Here is a 19,187-nt window from a genome sequence, read left to right as displayed (position 1 = left end):
TCCATTCTATATAAAATTAAGGATGGGGTCATACAAAACAAACTAGAATTAAATAATTAATCATTTTTCAGAAAACCATATAGCCTTTAGACCAGGGTTACCAACCTCAAGGTAGGGCCTGGAGTACTCCTGAAAATACATCTGATCTCCATATTACCGAGATCATTTCCCCTGGAAGAATTGGTAGCTTCGGTGGGCAGATATTATGACATTTCCACTTAGTTCCCTCCCCAAACTCTACCTTCCCAGGCACCATCCTCAAATCTCCAGGCAAGACCCAATAGTAAGAAAAGTTTCCAGATGTTGGAGACTTATTGTTTATAAAATAGTTCCTCAAATGGGTTTGGCCAATGTAATGTGAACCCCCCCACCCCAGTTTTTAAGCAAGAGATGAAGCTTACAGATACACCACAAATTCAATCAGCCATGAATCCTGCAGTGCAATTGGCATGCATGTTATAGCTAGCTAGTAGATTAGCAATTAAGATCACTAGCAGTAACGTTTGTTGAATTCTCATGCTCCCATCTCCAGAACATTTCCACAGGCTGCGTGTAGTACAATACAACTAGAATAGTAACTGGCTTCTTTTACCATTTTCACCCATCCTGCTAACTCAGGAGCAACAGAACATACAACATGAATCTTACTAGAATCCAGTACAATTTAGACCCACTTTCTAAAGAATCTAAAATTAGGTCCTTAGAAATTACCATAGACTCTCTTCTTTTGGCTTCTGATTCTAAGGCCTTTTCAACTATAAGAGCTAATTTACTTTGATCTGAGGTGCACTTATTATATGAGGCTGCCACTAAGACTTGTTCACCTCTTTATCATGGAATTTTTCCTAAGTCTGGTGAAATTGCCCTGTATTTACATAAACTGTATACCCCAGCTTTACGCAGGGCTTTCTCCTTAGCCAGATTTAACGTTCTACCATTAGTTTTATTAACTGGTCGTTACCTTGGAGTTCCCCTTTCTGATAGATTTTGCCCTTGTTCCAATGAAGAGGCTGAAACTATCCAACATGTTTTTTTCCGGTGCCCCTTTTATCAAACGTTACGTTTAAAATTCGTAAATTCTATCTTAACACAGATTGAGGAATTTCCTATTTATTTAATGGTTCTCACTCTTCTTAATAATCAGGACCCTAATATTATAGAAACTGTGGCTAACTTTCTTGTTGGTATGATTGCAGTCCGTTCTGCCTTACAATAGCTTTCTATGTGTTTCCTGTATTCTGCCAAATGTTGTTATGCCAATAAAGGTACCTGAACTGAACTGAATATTTAACAATGAATTTCAGTGCTGGACAGCATATGGGGAGAGCAATCCTTATATTACTTTGTAAACAATTATTGGTAATAAGTATGAAAATTTTAACACAGAGATAAACTGAGGTGGCTATGCTTACATGCTTACTAGAGAGTAAATCCCATTTAAGTAAGCAGGTCTTGCTTGTAAGTAAAAATGAAAGGATTATGCTGTGATTGTATTTTCCTTCCATGTAATAAAAAAGAATGCAAGTTTCCATTTAAGTGGTGACCCACATTAGACTTTTAAAATAAATTATCTTCTGGAACACCAGAGGAAAGCAGTATTCCCTTAAGTCATCCATGGGGTTTTCTAAAAGCTAAACTGCAGAGAACAGAACTATTTATAGCTAATGTGAATTTGCTACAGTACATAGCAAAATCAGGTGCCACTGTACATAGCAAACATCAGGTGACATTCAGTTGCTGATTTAAGTGTAACAGTTCTCTTACAAAGGGATTTCAAAGGGAGAAAAAGAGACACTGCTGAATTACAACTAATGATGAAGCTCAGGACAATGCATTCTCCTGGATTGAATAGAGATCTGAGATTCCTGTCTCATTACCAATGCTAATTTCTCCATGCCCACGACCCCTCTGCATATCACACCCAATCCAATCACACCTGCTAATGTCATTTACTTGCTTTTGACATTTACATTGCCACTGTGTGTCTAATTCACTCTTCTCTACTTAAGGATAGATGGAATCATATTCTAGCTGTATCTGAAGAAGTGAGTGAGTCTTTAAGGTACTATTGGACTCTTGCTCTTTTCTATTGTTATTAACAGACTAACATGGCTACCCATTGTGATCTATCAGGTGCCACGACAGTTCTACTAATGTATTTTCTATTCACATGAATGAAAACAACTCATTTGCCTCTCAAGGTATTAAATAACCTGAGATGGAGTCTTGGAAGAAGACTTTATGCACAAGCATTTCACTCCTTATATCTTTATTTCAATAAATGAAATCAGCCAGACACAAACCTGAACCATCTCACTTAAATAGCACCTTATTTAAAACTTATTTTAAAAAACACAAATTAAATCAGCACCCTTTTAAATATCTCTTCTTTAAATTCAGCTAACTGGTACACAATTAGCATTGTATGAACCCAAATGTTATTTATTTACTTCATTTGCACCTTGCCTTTCTCCCCAATGGGGACCCAGATCATATTAAATCATGCCCCTCTCCTCCCATCTTATCCTCAGTAACAATCCTGTGAAGTGGGTTAGGCTTGAGTGTGTGTGACTGGCCCAAGGTCACCCAGGGGTTCAGACTCGGGTCTCCCAAATTCTAGTCCATCTCACTGATCAATACATCTTACTGGCTCTCATGATGCGCGAAAACGCATGGTCGCTTTATCCTCCTTTAATCCCTGTTTCAGCCAGGATCACACATGCATTGAATCCTGGCTGAAACAGGGATTAAAGGAGGATAAAGCGACCATGCGTTTATTGATTACTTACACATGAGTTATTTGCTCCAGTTAGGATGCAGACAGTACTTGCTTAATTGCTTTGGATTGGTGGTGGCTACTTCAAACCACAGGGAATTTTGTCACATCCTGCGCACTTGGGTGGTTGCTGAGAGACATAGCTTTGCAGTGAACAAAGCAGGAAGACCCTAGGGTTTGCAAGGACGTACGGTAGCTTTTTGGAAAACAACTTATTCGTTTTAAAAAATCAGCCCTGCTTGTGTATACGTTTTTCCCATACTAATTTGTACATTTGTAAACAGATAGAACAAAAGCAACCCCAAGACTTTAACACTCTCTCCCTCAAAAGGAAATCATGTCAAAAAACACTGTTCCTGAACCTTCTGGCTGCTTGGAGAAGAAGCAGTGTCAAACAGTACCAATTGTGTTACAGTGTGTATAGCAGAATATGAGAGCATGTTCACAGAACAAAACATAACTCTTTATGGAATTCTTTGAAAACAAACTTGGCATCAATCCAGTAGTCTATCACCTGCTACTCAGCTGGATCACAGTGTCCTTCTGCAATAGAGCCAGGATTTCCTTAAACACTGACGTAGTAGGTAAAATGACTGCTATCTGACCCTTGCTTCTGTGTCTCCATTCTTTGTGCTAGAGCTGGCAGGGTACTTTTTGTTTGAGAGGATAACACCACCAGCAAGCATACTAAGAAGAACATTGTAATGTTTTCAACTATCAGATACCTGTTCATTTCTGAAACAGTTGCTATGTTCCAACAGTGAACTCTTAGCCTTTTTGACATCATGCCATTAGTATTCTGCACATCTATCAGAGAGGTGTGCTACAATTAAATGCTCAAGTCTAGATTGGCTTTTTTGCCTTCTTCTCTAAACTTTGGTTAAACCACCAATATAATGAAGAGTCCTCAGAAAAATGATCAAAAGCTCATTGGCTACAAGGAGATTACTAAAACAAAACTGCTGTAATTCAACAAACAGCAATTTTCCAGCTTTAATTTGCATGCTGACAGTGGTGCTTTCGGGGACCATCCTATTACTGAAAAAACCACAACATAAGAATTTTACCTTTCTTTCAATCCTGTTGGCTTCCATTGCTTCTCTTATCTGCTCTGTCGCAGCATCAATTTTTCTTCTAGCTACAGCATCTTCTTTTTTCATTATTCCTTAGCCAATAGCAGCTAATTATGAATTTTACAGTGAATGGAATGACATAAATGGGATATCCAGGTCCAATTAAAGGTTTTGTTGCTTATCTTTAAAGCCCTTTGTGTGCTGGGGCCCACATGCTTGAAGGACTCTCTCTCCCGCTGCATGTTCCCATGCAGACAACTTTGATCCATCCTAACAAGGTCAATTGTCACTATCTCCTTTGGCTAAGGCATGCTTTGCTTGTGGAACAGCTTCCTAGGGGAGTACGGTGGGCTTCTATTCTCCTGGATTTCCAGAGAGGCTGCAAAATATAGTTATTACGGTGAACTTTTGGAACATCCTGGGCAAAGGGGAAATATCCTGAGAGTGGGGCATGTGATGTTTTACATTGATTTTTAATATGCTTTAATTTTCTTATATGTTTATAATTTTACTGATTTGTTCAATTATTTTAATACACTTTTATATTGTTTTCCCCCACCTTGGGTCCTGAAATGTTCAGAATAATGTGGCATTCTTGGATATGGCAGTGGCTATGGACATCACAGCTAGAGGCACCACATAGAGGAGCCAGCCTTTCTTTCCCCTTGTTCTTAGACCGAGGTCTTGAACAATAAAACCATAAATCTTAAATAAGACCAATCTCTAAAAACACCTCCCTTTGTCTCTTCTCTGCAGCCTCCAAAAACAAGCAACAAAATAAGTACGCTGAGGGTCAGAGTCCTCTAAGAAGAACTGAACCTTTTGCTCCAAAGTTGCTCAAGAAGATGTGGACTATTTGTTAAAACATGGTATAATCCATTTTAGCCTAAGTTGGTATATATATGTAAGGATAATGCAAAAGGATATGTACCAAGGAGTCCACTGACTGAAGAGGGCAGGGACACAGCCGGTCTGGAAAAGGGATCTTTAGCAGACGGCCCAGCAAAACCATTGAAAAAGGGCAATTAAATCTTGAATGCATAAAGATTCTTCATAACTTTCGACTAACCAGAGAAACCATATAGGAAGGAAGATTATCCTTAGATAAGGGCAAGTGGAGAACATGTCCTCCGAGCATCAAAATGAGTGTAACTCTTATCTCTAGCATAGATCAATTTGGCTACATATTTTTTACATTGATCTACAGAATAAGAGTAAAGGTCTTCCCCTTTCAAATTTTCAAGTGATAGCTTATGTTCAAAATGCTGGAGCCAGGGAGCCTTATAAGAATCCTTGAGGGTTAAGCTTACCAAGCTATCTTCCGGGCCTCAAAAAATTGATGAAACCAATAATTAAAGGTACCCAAGGCACAAGCTTCTATTGAGCTAAGACCAAACTCATAACGAAGGGCTGATGATGAAATGTACCTGAGGAGTCTTCCAATTGCTCGAAGGAATGAGGACTGCACTCTATTTATGGAATTGTTTACAGCAGGAATCCATATAAGGGCACCGTACAAAAGTTGTGATATCACTATTGAGTTAAAGACTCTAAAGCTGCTGCCCCATTAGAGAGAGAAAATCACAAAATTGCCTTCAGGATAGCCATAGACTTCTGAATGGCCAATTGTTTACGACATCTCCAGGACAATGTGGAATGAAATAGGACACCCAAACACCTAAATGAGGAAACCTGGGAAATCTTCCGTCATTAATTACTATTAGAATTATGCATGACCTCATTCCCTGACATTTTGTGGTTGGGTCTGCCTCTTGTGGCAATAATTTTATAGTTGTGCCCACCAGAATTGTAGTTGCACTCACTACAACAGAATTCCAAAGGTGCCTACAGGGTCAAAAAGGTTGGGAACCCCCTGGCCTAGCCTACTCTACTGAGTGTTGCAACAGTTGCTGTGACTGATTGCATGTTATGCAAAAATCCAATTTGGAATTATAACTGACTCAGTTGCTTAAGACAACATGTAAGCTATGTATTCAGACAGATTCTGGTATATGATAACAGCACTGAGAGAAAATAAAGCAAATTCCAAGAAAAGGCAATACTGATTAGGTGAACACTTTCAATTCCTTTTAATGCAATCACTGAACACACTGTTGAAAGGGTCCTGAGCTGCTGAAAGAATTCATAAAACATACCTCTCCTTTCTGCTCAGACTTTAGCCAAAGTGAAAATCACTGGTGAAGTTTCCAGTCAAACATCACCTGAAATATGTTGAATGCTAACACACCAAGTAGAAAGCGGAAAACAGCTGAGCTAGCGAAAAGTGAAGCCTAATAGAGGATCCCAAATAAACACAGTGCCTTGGCAGCATTTTGAGTATGAGAAAGCTTTTCTGCAAGATTAACAAACCAACATAACAGATTACAAATCTTCCTAGACAGCAGGCAGCTCTAACTGAATGTTACGCAAAGTTCATAGAGTTCAAGCTTTCTAAAGATTTCAAATGAACGTTTAGTTTATACCAGTCCAAAACATCCATCTCAAAGCAACCATTGTTGGGCAGCCCAGTCCAGAAGGGGGGAGGTAGTTGGGGGGTGCCTGGAGATGGCACAGCCATACCACCTCCAGAGTGGCTTGCTGCTAATGCAGCAATTCCTTTTAATGTAGCAAGCCAAAAAAGGCACTTTAAAAGAAAACCCGTAGAACTCCCCATAAGAGTTCCACAGGACTATGCCACCTTTTTGCAGGCATAACTCGAAGCCTGCAAAAAGGGGCATTCCCGGCTCGAAAGGGGCGCCTAGAAACGTCCTCCTGGATGCCGGCGTGAGCACTCGTTTCCGGGGAAATGCTGCTGGGGAGGCAGCACCAGTGCACGAGGCTTGTGCTGCCACATCACTCCCCGGAGCCAGCACAAGTGGCACGGGCATCAGCGCTAGGGTCACACCAGCTCCGCCCCCCCCTTCAGGATTGCACAGTTAACCATTAGAGCATTATTATTTTTTAAAAGTCACAGATGCAGATCTAAATTTGAAAAGTAAGATCTCACTGCTACTTTTGTCTGGAAAACATTGCCAGTATTTTGTATGAACCTGTCAGGCGATTAAGATCAGAGGCCCTGCTTTGTGACCCCACACTTTCAGAGGCTATATGGGTGGGCACTGGAAACAGAGCCTTATTAGCAATAGCCCCCAAGCTCTGAAGCTCTGCCAATACAGAAGTTTGTGAAGATGTTTTTATTCTCAAAAGCTTTTCAGAATGTTTCCCCTGTGGAATGTTCTCAATTGCCTTGCCTTTATCTTATGTTGTTTTAGAAAGCTCCCCCTGATTTTATGCTGGCTTTTCAGGATCTTAAGAGCTTCCCATTTTTTCACCTGATGCTGCTTTAAATGGCTTTTATTGGCAAGATGGACAGCCCATTCCTAAGGGGGGGGTAGATCTGCAGTGGCTAGGAGCAGCACAGCTGTGCCGCCTTCACAGAGGCTTCCCGGCTGCTGCAAAGAAAATAAAAGGCATTTTAAAAAGGTAAAACAGGAAAATGCCCCCGTAGAACAAACCGAGGCTATGCCACCAAAAAAAGGTGACGCAGCAGCACCACGGCGTGAGGAGGTGCTTCCGAGGCAAAGGGGGTTGAGAAGCTGTTTAAAGGCAGCTTTGCCTCCAGGAACGCCCTGGGAACACCCTTCGGGAATTCCCTGCCGACATGGCTCTGTTGGCAGTGGGGGCTGGCACAGCTCTGCAGTTCCCTGGAGTAGGCATGTTTGCCCCCAGGATGGCGTAAGTGCCCATTATTCCTGGGATAAATGGGCACTTATTAAATGTGGGGTCATGCCGGCTCCTAAGGAGCTTTACCCCCTTCAGAATTGCAGCCTTATTCTGTTTTGGCTACTGTACTTTTTACTGGTGTTCATATGTACACATGAACACATGAAGCTGCCTTCTACTGAATCAGACCCTTGGTCCATCAAAGTCAGTATTGTTTACGCCAGTGGTTCCGAAAGTGGGCAGTACCACCCCCTGGGGGGAGGTGGGATTACCTAGGGGGGCACTAAGAGGCAAGAGGGCAGCAGGGGGGCACTAGAGGTGGGCCCCTTCAACTGTGTTGTTCACTAATTTACAATAGAGCAAGCTATAGCACCATGCTGACAAATTTGGTGGAAACTATCAGATTTTTTTTCCAGACTTTGAAGAGCTGGTACCAACTGGATAAAGTTCAACTAAAAAGTTTTACTTTGATTTTAAATAGATGTGCAATTAATTGTTACAGTTTTGAAATTTCATTGTTCTTATCTTCTTTAGTGCATCATGCAAACCCCTATTTTGAATAATGCTTTTTATAGGGTAGGGGGCGCTGGGGTTGAGTTTGTGGAACCAAGGGGACAGTGGCCTGAAAAATTTGGGAACCACTGGTCTTCGCAGACCGGCAGCGGTTCTCCAGGGTCTCAGGCAGAGGTCTTTCACATCACCTACCTGCCTAGTCCCTTTAACTGGAGATGCTGGGGATTGAGCCTGGGACCTTCTGCATGCCAAGCAGATGCTCTACCACTGAGCCACGGCCCCTCCTCTGCTTCACAAAGATGCAGGACAAAAATATTTTAAATGAACAATCAATGTCACACTGATTCTTTATTAACATCTTGCTTTATACTCCACAAAGTCTATCTTCATGGACTGCACTTTCAATTTAAGAAGAGTTACATTTTATTTCCTGTATTATAGCAGATTTCATGTCATTACACTCTAAAAATAATATACCAATATAGATCATTGAGTACAGCCACATTATTATGGGTAGAGTAAAATGTGGGGAAGGGAAAGCACATCATAAGTAACCAATAAAATGTCAGCTTTGAGATAACATATATAAATGGTGTGGAAGGTTGAAGATGCATAGCCCCATCTCTATAGGGCAGGGGTGGGGAACCTCCGGCCCATGAGATCATTTTATCCGGCCCCGGGGCTGATTCCGGGAGCTCCAGGGCCATGCTGCTAGCTAGGCTCTCTCCTCGGCAGTTCAGGCTTTGCAGGCAGGCACAAGTGCGCGTAAAACTGATGGTGATTGTGGGGCCATTTCTCCCAACTCTCCCCACTTACTGGAGAGACTCATAACTTCTGCCCAAAACATGCGCCTGGCCGGAAGTCCCCCTCCCCTTTGTCTCACCAGCTGTTTCCAGGTGAATGGGTGGCGTGCCATGCTCCTCCGGCTCAGTGGGCCCCTATGCAGCCCTTCCCTCGCTCTCCCCGGGCGGAGGACAAAAGGTAAAGCGGGCTCTCTGGCCATGCCAGCCTTGAACTTTCCCCCCCCCAGCGTGCCTCTGACCCGTGCCACGGGGCAATCCCCCACGCAGCGGCTTGAAGCTGCTTGGGTGCCCAGAGCTTGTGCTATCATCTCCCCCCTCACCTGCCTGCCGCTGGCCACTCCCTCCGCCGGCTCGGTTTGCCCCTACACGGCTCTACCCCGGGCAGAGGACAAAAGGTAAAGCAGGCTCTCTGGCCATGCCAGCCATGAACCTTCCTCCCCTCCCCAGCTTGTTCTGACCCGTGAGGCGGGGTGATCCAGTGAGTGCATGTGTGTGTGCGGGAGAAAGAGATTCCCGGGCCGTTGTGCAGCCCGGTGAGTGGTGAGTGCGTGTTTGTGTGTGAGATCCCCATGTGTGTGGGTGTGGAAGGAAGCCTCCCTCTTTTTCCTTCCTTCCTTTCCTTTCTTTCCTTCCTTTTCTTCCCTCCCTTTCTTCTCTGCATAGCTTCTCATAGGGTTGCCAACCTTCAGGTGATGACTGGAGACCTGGCAACCCTAGCCTCTCCCTCGCCCCCCACGCCGGGAGAGCTACACCTGGTATGGCCCCCGAACGATGTTATAAATGTGCAAATGGCCCTTGGCAGGAAAAAGGTTCCCCACCCCTGCTATAGGGTTTCATAAATGCCCTGATAATTAGACTGAAAAATACTGCGAGGTGAGGCTAGTTTATCCTTTGGTGCAGTTATTTTATACACATACACACAAAGCTTCTCATAAACTGTGCCAACTGTTCACATTTAACAGTGGAATCCCTTGTAAGTACAAAAAGACATCTTTTAAATCACAAATAATACTGGGAGAGGTATTGATTTTGTAATCATCCTCCAAGCCTTGGGTACAAATAATCTATTTTTTTAAGTTCCAACATTTTATTTAATGTGTGTGCTTTGCCACAATACAGAATAGCAAGTGGGCTTGGCTGCAATCTACTTCTGCCATTGCTACATCTGTCAGTGGAATTTATTAGTGTAAAGGGACTGGAACACAGAGGGATCGTATACTGCTAGCTACCATTCACCACCTGTGAGGTCTGCCATCCCTACTCTATAAAAAGCTGTTAACAGCTCCCTTGAAGTAGACAAGAGCAAGAAAATCAAAGTTAAATCTCCTTTTTTCATGTGAGAACAAAAATAGTACAGATGTGCCTCATATGTCAACCGTCTATCTCATCACTGCTTTTAAAAATAGGATCGTAGGCAGTTGAAATGATTGAGCTGTACTGACAAATGCTGCTGTTTTGTTTTTTGAAAACTATTTTCCATAAAACTGAGAACACCAACTAGACAGGGTTTAAAAAAAAAAAAACCCTACCTTAATGCAAACTAACTAAAATCATGGTGCTGTTGCTTATCTTTAAAGCCCTTTGTGAACATTATATTATGCTCTCAATAGTTTCAAGCACATGCTCATGCCTAATCCCAATATGTCCCACAGCCCCTTTACTATACTTCTTTCTGGAAAATCATTGCCCCCTTTTTGCCTTTTCAGGAATTTTTGAGAAAGCCATTTTTAAATAAGTGTGTTAGCTATTATAGATTCAGACTAGGACCTAGGAGACTCAAGTACAAATTTATAGATAGCAGCCAGACATATATACTAGAGTATATGAGCATCCCTCCCACACATTCCCCATTGAGCCCAGATAAGATAACGTAGCTGAATGTGTTTGTATTGCCACTATTGTATTAGAAGAATAATCATGTCCACTGTGAAATTAAATATTCTTAAATTTTAAAGAAGGAAATTGTTGCAATCTGTTTATTAGTAGCATCTGATTCAAAAGCCTATGCAAACCAGGCACAGCATTTGACTGATGAAGAGTATTCAGTAATATCTAATAATAGAGCAGGGAGTTAGTTGCTCAAGCAATGAGAGCAGAGGCATTAAAAGTACACTAGCATTCTAGTTTTAACTCTAAAAATATTTAATGGAAGCTAGGATTTTTGACAAAGGAAAAAGGGATAGAACTTGGTGTGCAGGAAACACATGGCCATCTATCTAAGAAATGCCCCACCCATATTTCAGGAACTTGAGGAAGCATACAACAGAGCATATGTGGTGATATGGAACGGACAAAGGCAGATGACCTTGGAAGTATTGGGACAGTATATGAGAGGAAAGGTAAAAATTATGTGTGCAATGAATATGAGGATATGCAGTGGGGAGTGCTCAGGATGTGTTCCTTAGCCATACAACACTGGTTGTTGTGAGCAATATTGGTATACATATTTTAAAAGCTGATAGCATCACATTTGCTGTACTATATTTTTATTTCGCTGCCTTTGAAAATATCTTACCAATATGCTCATAACATGCTAATAATAAGGAAGGGGTCTACAGATGTAAATAATTCAGGGATAGGGTTGCCAACTTCAGGTTCAGAAATATCTGGAAATTTGAGGGTTTGGCCTGGGAGGGTGGGCTTTAGGAAGGGGAGGGATCTCAGTAGGGTATAGTGCCATACAATCCACCTTCAAAAGCAGCCATTTTCTCCCGGAGAATTGGAATACATGTTTTAAATAAACAAATATATTAAAAAAAACTTATATAGTCTGGAGATCAGTTGTAATTCTGGGGGATCTCCAGTCACCACCTGGAGGTTGGCAACTAATCAGGGAACAAACTCAAAATGCCTGGTCAATGGCATCAGTCGATACTACTGTATATCCTTTGGGTATAGACATTATATTACAATGCTGCTTTGTATTCTGTAATGTAGAACAGCAGCTAATAAATGTTTTAAATAACAAATAAGTAAATAAACCCAAGCCCAAAATCATTAATCATGATGACTGTGCCCACTGCAGTTAAAGAAGTACCTCTACACATATTCAAGTGAGGGCATACCGACACACAGTTTTAACAAATTCTCTTTTCAGGGAACTATAGGAACTGAAGTACCACAGGGTTAGTAAAATTGTATAAACAATGTGTTATATAAACTGATAGAATGGATTATAATACAGTCCTAGGATATCATTGGAGGACCCATGATGCAGCAATTTACTAAGACTAAACTGATTCAAGTCTGGATAGCATCTGAATGTGAAAAACCTCCTAAGAGCCCCATGGATGCGGTTTTGAGTTCAATGATGAAATACAAGCGGAATATCACAAATAAAAGAGACAAATGTTAAATGTTAAAAGAACTGGCCGAAGTGATCTCAGAACCACTGGCAATAATCTTTGAGAATTCCTGGAGAACAGGAGAAGTTCCAGCAGACTGGAGGAGGGCAAATGTGGTCCCCATCCTTAAAAGTGGGGGGAAGAAATCCCAAACAATTATTGCACAGTCAGCTTGACATCAATACCAGGCAAGATGCTCGAGCTGATAATTACACAGACGGTCTGTAAGCACTTAGAAAAAAATGCCGTGATCACTGACAGTCAACATGGGTTTCTCAAAAACAGGTCATGCCAAATTAATCTCATATCTTTTTTTTTTAAGAGTGACAAGTATGGTAGATGAAGGGAATGCTGTACATGTAGTCTACCTTGATTTCAGTAAAGCCTTTGATAAAGTCCCCCATGATCTTCTTGAAACAAAGCTAGTAAAATGTGGGCTGGACACTGCTACTGTGCTCATTAACGGCACAACTTCATCCTGTAGAGGAGTGACCAGTGGGGTGCCACAGGGGTCTGTCCTCACGTGAGTGTGGAAACCCATCTCCCCCCATCACTGAGTCCACCAAGGCTGAGCCCAGAGTTGGCAGGTGGGTCCAGAGTTGCTCCAGGCTTGCCAGCTAAGGCTGCGACCCCTCCAATCCCAATCCCCCCACCACAGTCCTAATCTCAGCGGGTGAGCCCAGAGTTGCTCCATGCTCACCAGCCAAGGCTGCCACCCCTCCACAGTCCCTATCACACCACAGTCCTGAGAGATTGAGATTGAGACTGGGAAGGGCAACCATGAAGGAGCTAGAAAAGATTCTGAAGTGTAAGAGTGTGTCATTGGCCATGGCCACCAAGATTAAGTTAATTCACGCCATTGTATTCCCTATTATTATGTATGGGTGTGAAAGCTGGACATTGAAGAAAGAGGATAGGAAGAAAGTAGATTCTTTTGAAATGTGGTGTTGGAGAAGAGTGTTACGGATACCGTAGACTGCCAAAAAAAACAAATCAGTGGGTTATAGATCAAATCAATCCTGAACTGAGCCTAGAAGCTAAAATGACTAAACTGAAACTATTGTATTTTGGTCACATTTGGAGAAGACAAGACTCACTAGAAAAGACAGTCATGATAGGAAAACTTGAGGGCAGCAGGAAAAGAGGAAGACCCAACAAGAGATGGATTGACTCAATAAAGGAAGCCTCAGCCCTCAGTTTGCAAGATCTGATCAAGGCTGTCAAAATCAGGACATTTTGGAGGACATTGATTCATAGGGTCGCCATGAGTCGGAAGCGACTTGACGGCACTTCACACACACACAGTAGGTGATGTGAAAGACCTGTGCCTGTGACTCTGGAAAGCTGCTGGCAGTCTGAGTAGACAAAATTAACTTCATTTGTTCAGGTTTGCTATCATGGTATCACAATCTGATAGCTTTCATCGTGACATTTCCCCACAGCAACTCTATATATTTTCCATGAATCAATTCTGCAGCAGTTTTAAAAACACAGGGACACAACTGTGTGAGGAGAAGAAAAAATGTAAATACCTTTCCAAAATCACGGACATCAAACAAGTCAAATGCTTCAAAAAGTTCACTCTTCTTCATACCAAACGTCTCACAGCATGCTGTAAGGAATGTTCTTATGTTCTTCAAACAAAGAAACTAAAGAGAAAAAAGAAAGGCAACACCTTTTAATGTGCCATCAAGATATCTGTGAGTACATATAGTTATCTCTAAAAAGATATTATTGTGTCATACAGGTATACTGCCATTTCTTGAAAACATACCCTTTTTGAATCCAAACAGCTTTGGCTGACACAACACTTTGCACTGCCTTGATGGACTATCAGATTTATTTTCTTGGAATAGCTAATCTTTACATCACAAACTGCATTTGAAGCTTCCCTCCATTTATAAAATAGGTTGGATGTGGCACAGGAAGACTCCTGTTTGAAACAGACATGCCTCAACACCCTCTTGGACCTATAGAACTAGTTTTAGAGTTCTTGGGATCCTGGCCATTATTGAGGATTGGGGTACCAAACATGGTCAATGGCTACCACACCAACCAACCATGAAACAGGGACAGCTCTACAAAGTGGTCCAGCGGTTTGTGGGTCTTAAGTATTCTGAACAAGTACATTCAACACCCCTAATACACTTCACACAGGAATATCCACAGTCAGCACCACCTATGCCAACTTGTTTAGTTGTTTGGATTCAAAACTATGGATGACTATTTAAATAAGATCACACAATGAAAAAGCAGTGCAAGCATGTATAGCAGACAATCCAAACGGCCCACCCTTAGTGGTGGAAAAATAATAGTATTGTTAAGCTAAATTGGCCATTTAATGTCCTTTAATAGCACATTAATGGGAGGTCTGAGGCGGGCCAGCTCATCCTGCATAATGATAGAACAAGCCCAAATAGGTATCATTCTGTAAAAGACAGATATCATTCTGTAACTCCATATAAAGTAACATCTGAGAGACAACCTGGTTTTGAGAGGGAAGCAAGTTTTGAACTCCGCAAGTATTATAGCAGGGGTTCTCAACAAGGGGAGAATTCCCCCCTAGGGGGGAATTTTAGGGTTCCGGGGGGGGGGGGAATTGAGACCACTATTCAGCAAAGTGTGGTGCCCTGAAGATTATGCACAATCTGTAAAATTGTAGTTTGTTTTTAGTTTAATCTGCGGCATTCAATAAAGTTTATTGAATGACACAGATTAAAACAGATCTTGAACATGCAGCATTATTTTCATTTGCAAAATTAAATTATTATTTAAAGACCAGAAAGTGCTCCAAGAAATTCTGTTATAATATAAACTAAGAAATTTTTCTCCCATGAGAAACACCACCATCACTCGCGAAACGTCAACACGCTATGAGAGACAAATAAAGATACATCACTTGGTGATGACAGCGCTATCGCAGACCTGGTAGGTTGGGCAGTAAGTAAACAATACTAGTGTAGCTGTAAAATTCATTACCGAGGCGGTTACCGCACTTTGTATTCTCAGTGATGTATTAAGAGTTTGAAAATATTATAAAAAACATCGCTTTAAAAGGGTTTTTGGATACCACGGCTTATAAATGGTTGGAAGACGTCTTCACAGCTAAAGGGGCCAAACAAAGTGCGAACAGTATTTTTTATAACGTTTTCAAACTCTTAATACATCGGTGGAAATACATAGAAAGTGCGAACAGTATTTTTTATAACGTTTTCAAACTCTTAATACATCGGTGGGAATACAAGTGCGGTAACAACCTGAGAGGGACGTTCCCTGATTTGGTTCGCTGTTGGTTTGATCCAGTTCTCTTCTGAGTATCTGAGAGTAAGTTCGCTGTGCTGTTTATTTCTTTCATCATTGATGCTTCTGTCCTAGATTATATCTTTCCACCTTCTTTCATTGTGTTTCATTTATACAGCCCATTCCTGAGCTGTCGGCGGCCAGGGACGGTGTGGACAAGGCCCTGTCACGGCGCCTCCTAAGCCACTCCACAGCCACCGACAGCTCAAAAAAAAGCCTGCAAAAGGCTTTTTTCTTTTAAAATCAGGCTTTTCTCCCCATTGAGAATAGTGAGGCTGCGCCAGGAAACAGCTGATGCAGCCTCGCTCTTCTCCCCGTCGGCGTACCTGTGGCAAAAGGGGACAGGAGGCTGCCAACAGGCAGACACGCCCTGGCATGCCCCAGAATCGCCCCCCAGGATGCCAGCGTGGGCCTTTACGTTGGTGGGACACCAGCGGAAGGCCCCACTGGCGTCCTGGGGTGGCGTTGCTGGCATCCGGGCCTCCCTGCCAGCGTTGGGCCCATCCTGGCCGGCGCAAGTAATGCTGACGCTAGTGCAGGGGGCTTGAATGCCGGTGCAGCCCCTTCCTGGCCTCCTGAGGACTTTCATCCTCAGAAGTCAGGAATGGGCTGATATTGTCAAGGATCAGGTTGTGCAGGTAGGGTTGTCTTCAGGTAATAGCTGGAGATCTCCTGCTATTCCAACTGATCTCCAGCCAATAGAGATGAGATCACCTGGAGAAAATGGCCGCTTTGGCAACTGGACTCTATGGCATTGAAGTCCCTCCCCTCCCCAAACCCCGCCCTCCTCCGGCTCCGCCCCCAAACTCTCCCGCCAGTGGCAAAGAGCGACCTGGCAACCCTATGTGCAGGAGATCAAGTCTGCAGCATTTGGTTTATTTTCAATTCAACTTGATGAATCGACTGATGTGGCATCATGTTCCTAGTTGCTGGTGTTTGCAAGATATGTTCACTCAGGTTCCTTTAAAGAGGAGTTTCTCTTTTGTTCTCCTCTTGAAACAACTACCAAGGCCTCAGATATTTTGGAAAAGGTTTCATCTTTCTTTGAATCAGAAAATCTTTTGTGGGATAATGTCTGTGGGTGCTGTACAGATGGAGCACCAGCTATGCTAGGGAGAAAACCAGGATGTCAAGTTCATGTGAAAAATCAAGCTCCAAAAGTGAAAGGCATTCATTGTATGATCCATCGTCAGGCACTGGCCTCAAAAATACTTCCAGCTCCATTAGGGAAGATTTGGGAGCAAACATTTCAAATTGTGAATTTTGTAAAAGGGGGCGCTCTTAACTCATGACTTTTCAAGCAGTTATGTTTTGCAAGGATGCCATCCATCATTTGCTTCTTTTCCAAGCAAATGTTCAATGGCTTTCAAGAGGAAAGGTAACTGAGCGAGTATTTGAGCTTAGAGATGAACTCAAAATATTTTTTGGAGTTCAGGGTAAGATGAAATGTTTAGCCTGGCTGGATGATGAGGCCTTGCCTATTTAGTTGATCATGTGCCTTGCCTATTTAGTTGACATTTTTGAGCAGCTGAATAAATTGAATTTTCAGATGCAAGGAAGGAATACAAACATCATAAAATTTATGGATGCCTTGAAAGCTTTCATGAGCAAGCTCGAAAATTGAAAAAGAAAAGTCAAGATCAAAAATGTTGCAATGTTTGAGAAACTGTCATCAAATTCTTGTTGCTGGTTGTGAAGAACAAATGCTTTTTGTTCATTGAAGTATGCTCCAGTAACTTTAGTCTGTTAAGTAATTAGTTCTGAATATTAAAAAACTAATTTTATTCAAGTTTTAAAATCTATCAACATTTTCTATTGCTATTACATTTGTAAAACTCTACTATAAAAATAATCCAAATAAATGTATATGTTCTAATATAGGAAAAAATAAAAGATTTTTCAATATTATATGCATATTATTTGGAATGCACCTTTTAAGTTAGACTATCTTGTGAAGGGGGGAATTGTATTCTGAACAATGGTGAAAGGGGAGAAATGGAGCAAAAAAGGTTGAGAACCACTGTATTATAGCTTTAAGAAACACACATTTCAGGCATTGCCACATCAGAATTCATTACTTAGCGTATGAAAACAAGCATTTTGTGCACATTCACCAAAACAGTTAATTAGAAAGCTAATTAAACAGATTCTGTAAATACATGCACTATATTTACAGATTAAAACCACTAGAATTGACAGTAATTATACCTTTGAAGATTATGCAATTATGGTTTTACAGTAAATTATACTGAAATGAAAACTAGTTTATTGCATTAATGTGTAAAATTAACATTATAGGACTGTTTTCCCCTCAGAATTGAACTGGAGGCATCTGATTTGCTTTGGGAGAAGTGACTAGTGAAAGTAAATTATACAACGGCTAAAGGAATTGGGAGTCCTCTCACAGCACTGTGAATTACGCTTTTAGATTCTAAACCAGGGGTGTCGAACTCATTTGTTATGAGGGCCGGATATGACATTAATGTCAATAGGTTGGGCCGGGCCATGTGTACCAAATAAATAAATAAATATCATAAAATGTAGTGCCAGGTACCAGAGATACGAACTTCATAGAAGACACAGGCAAAGTCAATTAATGATATTATTTTTGTTATTGTTTTAAACGTGTTTGTATTTTAAGTAAAAAAATAATATCATTAATTGGCTTTGCCTGTGTCTTCTGTACAGTTTATATCTCTGATCCCTGGCACTGGGGTGGCTGCCTGGGAACAGAATTTGTCTGAGACTGGAATGACATGTTGCAGAGTGGAATGACAGTCCCTGGGAGTAGCGGAAGCATTCTGGGTCTGTCATTCCAGTCCCAAAACACTTCTTATAGTCCCAGGGGCTGTCATTTCATTTCTGAACACTTGTGCTACCCCCAGTGGCAGTCATTCCACTCCTGACCTATCATACTAGTCACAGATCACTTCTGCTACTACTACTAGGTGCTGTCATTCCACTTGGTGGCTGTCATTCCAGTCCCAGAACACTTCAGCTACTCCAAGGGGCTGTCATTCCACTCTGCAACCTGTCACTCCATTCCCAAATAAATGTGCTACTCCCAGTGGCAGTCATTCCACTCCTGACCTGTCATTCTAGTCACAGACCACTTCTGCTACTCCTAGGTGCTGTCATTCCACTCTGCAACCTGTCATTTCAGTCCCAGGGTAGTCTATTTGGGCCCAGAGACTTTAATGGAAAATCCATTCTGCATTTTCTTTGCAACTTTTTTCTGCTGTAATGTATTTCAATGGAGCTCATACAAGTCAACTGGCATTCCTGGATCTCGTTATCACCAGTGGGCCTGCAAGCCTCTCCCATTGTTTCCGATGGACAATCCTGTCATTCCTTTTAGTACAGCCCTTTGTTTTAGGAATTGCATGGAGAATTAACATTTGGGAAGTTTTTCCTGCCTATAGAGCAGTGTAAGACTGCTGAGGTTTGAGGATAGGGAGATCAGCATCTTGCTCAATTAGTCCTGACCCTCAGAAGTTGCTGAAGTTTACACTTGGTGAGCAGGAAGCTGCTTATCTTGCTGCATAATTTGAGCAGTGCAATGTAGGGAGGGAAATACATATTTAGGATGTTGGAGGAGAGTGTTACCGATACAGTTTCAAAAAAACAAATCAGTGGGTTATAGATCAAATCAAGC

General features: G+C 41.8%; 1 protein-coding gene across 1 annotated transcript in view; it reads right to left on the bottom strand.

Annotated features, from left to right (window-relative positions):
• The window catches only part of VAV3 (vav guanine nucleotide exchange factor 3), a 247,371-nt gene that overhangs the window by 182,839 nt on the left and 45,345 nt on the right, over positions 1-19,187 (bottom strand). The window contains exon 2 of the mRNA XM_056867457.1: positions 13,765-13,881. Within this exon, the coding sequence (XP_056723435.1) occupies positions 13,765-13,881 (117 nt within the window). The remainder of the gene's footprint in view (positions 1-13,764; positions 13,882-19,187) is intronic.

The sequence above is a fragment of the Euleptes europaea genome, chromosome 2 (assembly GCF_029931775.1).
Source record: "Euleptes europaea isolate rEulEur1 chromosome 2, rEulEur1.hap1, whole genome shotgun sequence".
Taxonomy (NCBI): Eukaryota; Metazoa; Chordata; class Lepidosauria; order Squamata; family Sphaerodactylidae; genus Euleptes; species Euleptes europaea.
This window is presented reverse-complemented; position numbering and strand designations above follow the sequence as displayed.